Genomic DNA, 8,081 nt, shown 5'->3' with positions numbered 1-8,081 from the left:
GGTAGGATTAGATACACTGATGACAGTATCACACATGGTAGGATTAGATACACCGCTGACAGTATCACACATGGTAGGATTAGATACACCACTGGCAGTATCACACATGGTAGGATTAGATACACCACTGGCAGTATCACACATGGTAGGATTAGATACAGCAGCTCAGCAGACATTATAATAAACAGCAGGATTAGATACACCGCTGGCAGTATCACACATGGTAGGATTAGATACACCGCTGGCAGTATCACACATGGAGCCTTAGATACAGCAGCTCAGCAGACAGTATAACATACAGCAGGATTAGATACACCGCTGGCAGTATCACACATGGTAGGATTAGATACACCGCTGACAGTATCACACATGGTAGGATTAGATACACCGCTGGCAGTATCACACATGAAGCCTTAGATACAGCAGCTCAGCAGACAGTATGACACATGGTAGGATTAGATACAGCAGCTCAGCATGAAGCCTTAGATACAGCAGCTCAGCAGACAGTATGACATACACCGTGACACGTGACTGGGCAGAGTAGTCCTGTGTCTGTGGGTGGTTATAGTCTCTAGTAGTCCTGCCCCTGCAGCTGCTGATAGGACTGCGCCTCTTCCTCCTCCGCCCCAGCCTGCAGGCTATGAGACCGGTGACCACAGGCCCAGATCAGACGGGGGTCCCTGAACCTGCTGCTGCACTGTGAGTACCCCTCTCATCTCCACCTAGGTCACTACATGGACCAGCACACAGGGTCCCACCAGCTCTACTGGGAGGAAGTGCTGAGCACTGTATGCAGTTCCACTGGAAGCTGTCAGAGATGGCTGAGACTTTGTATTGTTTGCTCTGGCTGTGGTCTGGAGGATGTGCTGAGACTTGTAGTTCTGCTGTGGTCAGGACTGGCTGTGAGGTGTAGTACTTCTCCAGCTTCTGGTTCTTCTGGGGGCAGCATTGTACTCTGAAGTTACATTGTATCATATCATTTTTTATTATTATTTAAATACAAAATTTTAATGAGACAAATAATACAGAAAACTCAGTAAACAGTCAGGAAATGGTAATCAACCAGTAAACCCAGTTCAGAGCTGGGAAATCCCCAGTACAACCAACTGCTCTTCTACTATTGACCTAGTGAGCAGAGCTCACATGATCATGTAACTGATATGTACTGCTGATGAACACATAATATAGATGTCACCTGCAGTCCTATGTAACACCACAGATAGCACAGTAATAACTCTCTGAGTACAGATAATGTAGTAGATGTCACCTGCAGTCCTATGTAACACCACAGATAACACAGTGATAATACTCTGAGTACAGATAATGTAGTAGATGTCACCTGCAGTCCTATGTAACACCACAGATAACACAGTGATAACTGAGTACAGATAATGTAGTAGATGTCACCTGCAGTCCTATGTAACACCACAGATAACGCAGTGATATCTCTCTGAGTACAGATAATGTAGTAGGTGTCACCTGCAGTCCTATGTAACACCACAGATAACACAGTGATAACTCTCTGAGTACAGATAATGTAGTAGATGACACCTGCAGTCCTATGTAACACCACAGATAACACAGTGATAACTCTCTGAGTACAGATAGTGTAGTAGATGTCACCTGCAGTCCTATGTAACACCACAGATAACACAGTGATAACTAAGTACAGATAATGTAATAGATGTCACCTGCAGTCCTATGTAACACCACACATAACACAATGATAACTCTCTGAGTACAGATAATGTAGTAGATGTCACCTGCAGTCCTATGTAACACCACAGATAACACAGTGATAACTCTCCTACTACAGATAATGTAGTAGATGTCACCTGCAGTCCTATGTAACACCACAGATAACACAGTGATAACTGAGTACAGATAATGTAGTAGATGTCACCTGCAGTCCTATGTAACACCACAGATAACACAGTGATATCTGAGTACAGATAATGTAGTAGATGTCACCTGCAGTCCTATGTAACACCACAGATAACACAGTGATAACTCTCCTACTACAGATAATGTAGTAGATGTCACCTGCAGACCTATGTAACACCACAGATAACACAGTGATAACTCTCTGAGTACAGATAATGTAGTAGATGTCACCTGCAGTCCTATGTAACACCACAGATAACACAGTGATAACTGAGTACAGATAATGTAGTAGATGTCACCTGCAGTCCTATGTAACACCACAGATAACACAGTGATAACTGAGTACAGATAATGTAGTAGATGTCACCTGCAGTCCTATGTAACACCACAGATAACACAGTGATAACTGAGTACAGATAATGTAGTAGATGTCACCTGCAGTCCTATGTAACACCACAGATAACACAGTGATAACTCTCTGAGTACAGATAATGTAGTAGATGTCACCTGCAGTCCTATGTAACACCACAGATAACACAGTAATAACTCCCTGAGTACAGATAATGTAGTAGATGTCACCTGCAGTCCTATGTAACACCACAGATAACACACTACGGCATCTACATGCTGCGCAGCAGTGGTTGTCCTCTCTGCAGGTATCCGGCCTCTCCTGCCTTTTCTCCTCTTGTGATGATTGGGCCCTGAGATTACATCCTGCTCAGAGCGGTCTGGGGATTATGGCAGTGATGCCGGGATTATGGGAATTATTGACACAGGAGATCTCTTAATGACACATGAAAGTTTTCTCTGCAGGTAAGGACTGCGTGGTCAGGTCTCCTGCGGGCGCTTGTACACTCCCTTGAGGGACAGCATGGCGCAGGACAGCAGAGAAGTAGATGATTTCCTCATGTACTTCATCTTGTTGGAGAAGGTCCCGATGGGCAGTCGGACGATAGAGCCCGGCAGACTATGCTGCATGAGCGAGGAGTCCTATCTCCAGAGTGTGACGGGGCACGAGAGCCCGGCCCAGTCCCTCAGCGTCACCGTCATCGAGGAGAACGTCTCGATAGATGTAGATGTCAACGTTCTCCAGCCCCTGAGCCAGAGGAAAGCGGCCCTACTCCTAGCCATCCGCAACCCCACCGAGAGGTTCAACTGCTTCCTGGAGAGGGGTCTGGAGCAAGCTGTCCAGGCTGAGGTCGGGCAGAGGGTCCTCGTGGAGCACGAGCAGAAGCTTTTCCCTGCATTAATCCATCTTGTGGACAACATTCTGGACACCAGCACCTTACTACCTCCCGTGTACTTCGGAGTGGAGCTGGAGGTGGGTTGCAAATAAGTATTACAGTGCATGGTCTCCTTTTTGTGGAAATAGTCTGAAGACTGGAGAGCAGCAAAGACAGCAAGACTCCTGGGGTCTCATGAGGCACATACTTCATGATCCATTCACTGTAGCTCTCCATATTTGTGATACTTATTTTGTAGATCACATTGCTATAGAGGAGGCCATAGGCGACACCTGTCCGATACCACATTGGGATCTCATTGGGGCACAGATTAGGCTACCGTTGGTATGCATGGGCACTATCATTGAGGGGGTTAGCTCTTCTTTAGGCTAGAGCAGGCATGGCCAACCTGAGGCTCTCCAGCTGTTGTAAAACTACAACTCCCACCATGCCCTGCTGTAGGCTGATAGCTGTAGGTACCCTGGGAGTTGTAGTTTTGCAACAGCTGGAGAGCCTCAGGTTGGCCATCCCTGGGCTAGAGCATAGTGCTACTATTAGGAGGTATTGATGTTGCTTTGAGGAGAATATAGTGCCACCATTATAGGGCAAATTTTGACATATAAGAGGTATAGTGCTGGGATTTTGGGTGTATTTTTGCTTTAGGCTGGGGATGTAGCTACCAGAAACTGATGGGGATTGTTGAATTGGTCCAAATTATGTGTGGATTTTGGAAGACAAGGGGCAAATAGTAGGCGCTAAGGGATGGGAATAGCTCTGGATTGGTGGGATCAAGGTGGTGAGTATAGTTTTAAAGTAGGTCGGGGTATACGGCTTCCAATAAGGGGATGTTTATTGGTATAGGTGACCACTAAAGGATGTGAATAGTTCTAAACTGAGTGATAGGGCAACTATAGGTGTTGACTTTTAGTCCAGGGAGAAGTAGGGTTAGGGTTGACTTTAGGCTTGCAAGAGAGGGTTAGGGTTGTTTTTAGTCCAGGGAGGAATAGGAGTAGAAATATGAATGGCTTTAGTCTAAGGAGGAGTAAGCTTAGCGATAGCTTTAGTCTGGGGAGGAGTATGATTAAAGATGCCTTTAAGCCAGAGAGGAGATAGATTTAGGCCAGAGAGATGTAGGGATGGCTTTACGATCGGGATGAGTAGAGCTTTTGTTGACTTTAGGCCAGGGAGGAGTATCGTTAAGGATGGTTTTATGATGGTGAGGAGTAGGGTTAGAGTTGGTTTTAGGCTAAGGAGTTAGGATTATGATTGGCTGTAGGTTAGGGTTAGGGATGACTTTAGGTTGGGAATGGGTAGATATGGGGTAGGCCTTATGTTGAGGCTTTAGGCCAGGAAGGGAGTAGGGATGGGGACAATTGTAGACTGGAGATGTTTAGGATTAGAGTTGGCTTTAGGTAGCACTGGAATAGGGTTAAGGTTTTCTGTAAACCAAAGAGGTTTATGCTGGGAAAGATTAGGGGTGACTTTAGGCCAGTGAGGAGTAGGATTAGGGGTGGCTTTAGGATGGGGTGAGTAAGGGTAGTATTAGGTTTAGGCCGGGAAGGAGTCATGTTAGTTTTGGCTTTAGGTTTTAGAGGAGTAGAGTAAGGGTTGGCTTGGGGTTGGGAGGTCTTTAGGTTGGGAAGGAGTTGGGATAGTGTTGGATTTATTTTATGGAGGAGTAGGGTTAGGGTTGACTTTAGTATGATGAACAGTAGTGGTATGGTTGGTGAGAAGTAAGGTTGGTCATGGCTTTAGGTTGGGGAGGAGTAGATGTAGGGTTGCTCTTAAGTTGGGGAGGAGTAGGATTGAGGTTCTTTTTAGGATGAAGGAGAGTAAGGGTATGATTAGCTTTAGGCCAGGGAGGAATAGGGTTAGTGTTGGCTTTAGGATGGGGAACATTGGATTAAGATTGCTTTTAGGATGGTGTGAAGTAAAGGTAGGGTTAGCTTTAGGTTGTAGTGTAGTAGGATTGGCGTTGGCTCTTAGTTGGTGTTAACAATGGGGTAGGGTTTGAGCTGGCTTTAGTTTGAGAGGAGTAGAGTTAAAGATGGCTTTATGATGGTGAGCTGTATGGTTGGGATTGGCTTTAGCTTGGTAAGGAGTAGGTGTAGGCCAGTGTTTTTGCTGGCACTAGTCAAAAATTATTGTTGTTTGATATGACACTTTTTTTAGACTTTTTTCCCCATAGGCGGAGAGTTATCCAACTGTTGTAAAGTAGAACTGGCTTAGTCGCCCATAGCAACCAATCAGGTTCCACCTTTCATTTTCCAAAGGAGTTGTGAAAAATGAAAGATGGAATCTGATTGGTTGCTATGGGCAACTAAGCCAGTTCTACTTTACACCAGTTTAATAAATCTACCCCATAATGTTACTGGAAGTGGTGCATTTTATATGTGGCCCTAAAGTGTTTGGTCTTCCTTTTTCACTGATTATGTGGTGGTCATTCCACAGGGTGAAGGTGAAGGTCGTGGTAACATGGATGGCACTTATAAAGGGGTGACATTCTTCAAGTGTAAGAAGAACAGTGGCCTCCTACTACCTTTTAATAAAGTCATTTTCTCTGGGGCCCCTCCATCGGATGATACAGGATCCACAAATCCACAGAGTGGTTCAGTGAATCGTGGTGACAAGGTTGCGTACTTTGTGGAGGACTCTTTAAAGCGAGGAATAGTTGTCTTCTCAAGTAACCAATCGGCTACAGGCTTTGTGGAAGTCTTACCGGTAAGAATTGGAAGATCTAGGACCACAACAGGTATCAGTATATATCATTGGCAGTATGGATTCTGTGGACATCAAAGACTCTGGTTGACTCTATCCATGTTTCACATTCAGTAGCTTGGATCACCTTCTTTTGCTGCTACTATTGGGGAATGAGTACGACCTTAGCTTGAGTTGTAATGCTACCATTAATTCATTAGACATGTTTGTGAGACATTTATAAAAGGGGCCCTATGTAAACTGCATGGGTTGGAGCCTGGTTGAGATGGCAACCCCTCCTGCCCACAAGCCCTTCAGTAATGGCTGCCACTATGATACCTATGCTCCCCTTAACCAAATATATATATTGGTACTTGCCATCAACCTTCTCTGGACAGTGGGGTGGCATGAACCAACTCCAACAAGGGAGAACATAGTGAAACGTGGGGTGGATAGGTCTGATTAGGCTCCTACCACATCTGCATAGACATACAGTGTATGGTTTCTATAGGTGGCACTTTTGATCACCGTCTGTGGCTGCTTGTAGACTTTGCAGGAACCTGCTGATTTTAGTTTTCCACCATCATGGCTTCCTGCTAATAATAAAATGCAAAAAAATGGAAAGTGAATCGAGAAGTAAAAAACACATCGCGAGATTACGGCGCTCTGGCTTTGTGACGGGAGCAAGGAGGAGATTCTGAGGATGCGGGGCGGTGCTGGGCTCCTTCACGCTGGACTCATCTCACGTACAGGACACATCTCGGGTTAATTTGCATATGGATCAAATCGTTTTTTTTACACAATAAAAGCACACAGAGCTATGGGGACTGGGTATTGCGGATGTGCTAGCGGCCATCTAGCAACCCATGTCCTCAGCTCTATACATCAAATCCCGGTGACAGGTTCCCTTTAACGCCCCATGTACTATTTCCTCTGTATGACTATGGGATCACAGTGGGTTTAAATGGTCTGATCAGCAGAGACCCTTTAAAAAGTGAGAACAGATCTGCAGTAAGCAAATTATAGCCTTTACAGAAATGCAAAACTATTTACTTGTTTCAGAGGCAGGGCTTAGTAAAAATCTATTTTGTCAGGAGTTTTAGCCTTGAGACAGTGGGTAGATGGGTGACCGTTCTCTTACAGACTAGAGCAGGGTTTTCTCAGGTGGCCGTTCTTTGGCAGACTGCACCAGATTTTCCTCGTGTGATTGTTCTCTTGCAGACAGCAGCAGGTTTTCCTCGTGTGATTGTTCTCTTGCAGAATGCAGCAGGTTTTCCTCGTGTGATTGTTCTCTTGCAGACTGCAGCAGGTTTTCCTCGTGTGATTGTTCTCTTGCAGACAGCAGCAGGTTTTCCTCGTGTGATTGTTCTCTTGCAGAATGCAGCAGGTTTTCCTCGTGTGATTGTTCTCTTGCAGACTGCAGCAGGTTTTCCTCGTGTGATTGTTCTCTTGTAGACTGCAGCAGGTTTTCCTCGTGTGATTGTTCTCTTGCAGAATGCAGCAGGTTTTCCTCGTGTGATTGTTCTCTTGCAGACTGCAGCAGGTTTTCCTCGTGTGATTGTTCTCTTGTAGACTGCAGCAGGTTTTCCTCGTGTGATTGTTCTGTTGTAGACTGCAGCAGGTTTTCCTTGTGTGACAGTTCTCTTGTAGACAGCAGCAGGTTTTCTTTGTGAGATTGTTCTCTTGCAGACTGCAGCAGGTTTTCCTTGTATAATTGTTCTCTTGTAGACTGCAGCAGGTTTTCCTTGTATAATTGTTCTCTTGTAGACTGCAGCAGGTTTTCCTTGTATAATTGTTCTCTTGTAGACTGCAGCAGGTTTTCCTTGTATAATTGTTCTCTTGCAGACTGCAGCAGGTTTTCCTCGTGTGATTGTTCTCTTGCAGACTGCAGCAGGTTTTCCTCGTGTGATTGTTCTCTTGTAGACTGCAGCAGGTTTTCCTCGTGTGATTGTTCTCTTGTAGACAGCAGCAGGTTTTCCTTGTATACCGTATTTTTCGCCCTATAAGACGCACCGGCCTATAAGACGCACCTAGGTTTTTGAGGAGGAAAATAAGAAAAAAAATATTTTGAACCAAAAGGTGTGCTTTTGGTGGGTTTTGAACTAATTGTGGTCTGTGGATGGCACTGTTATGGGGGATCTGTGGATGATGCACTGTTATGGGGGATCTGTGGGTGATGCACTGCTATGGGGGATCTGTGGGTGATGCACTGTTATGGGGGATCTGTGGGTGACGCACTGTTATGGGGGATCTGTGGGTGACGCACTGTTATGGGGG

General features: G+C 45.3%; 1 protein-coding gene across 2 annotated transcripts in view; it reads left to right on the top strand.

Annotated features, from left to right (window-relative positions):
* The first annotated feature begins 570 nt into the window (after positions 1-570).
* LOC121001124 (ubiquitin carboxyl-terminal hydrolase CYLD-like) overlaps positions 571-8,081 on the top strand; it is a 33,415-nt gene continuing 25,904 nt past the window's right edge. For both annotated transcript variants that reach the window (XR_005778983.1, XM_040432056.1), the window contains exons 1-3: positions 571-699; positions 2,698-3,205; positions 5,559-5,828. Coding sequence is in view for 1 of the 2 variants with exons in the window: in XM_040432056.1 (XP_040287990.1) it covers positions 2,756-3,205; positions 5,559-5,828 (720 nt within the window). In the remaining variant the exon portion in view is untranslated. The remainder of the gene's footprint in view (positions 700-2,697; positions 3,206-5,558; positions 5,829-8,081) is intronic.

The sequence above is a fragment of the Bufo bufo genome, chromosome 5 (genome assembly GCF_905171765.1).
Source record: "Bufo bufo chromosome 5, aBufBuf1.1, whole genome shotgun sequence".
NCBI classification, from domain to species: domain Eukaryota; kingdom Metazoa; phylum Chordata; class Amphibia; order Anura; family Bufonidae; genus Bufo; species Bufo bufo.
This window is presented reverse-complemented; position numbering and strand designations above follow the sequence as displayed.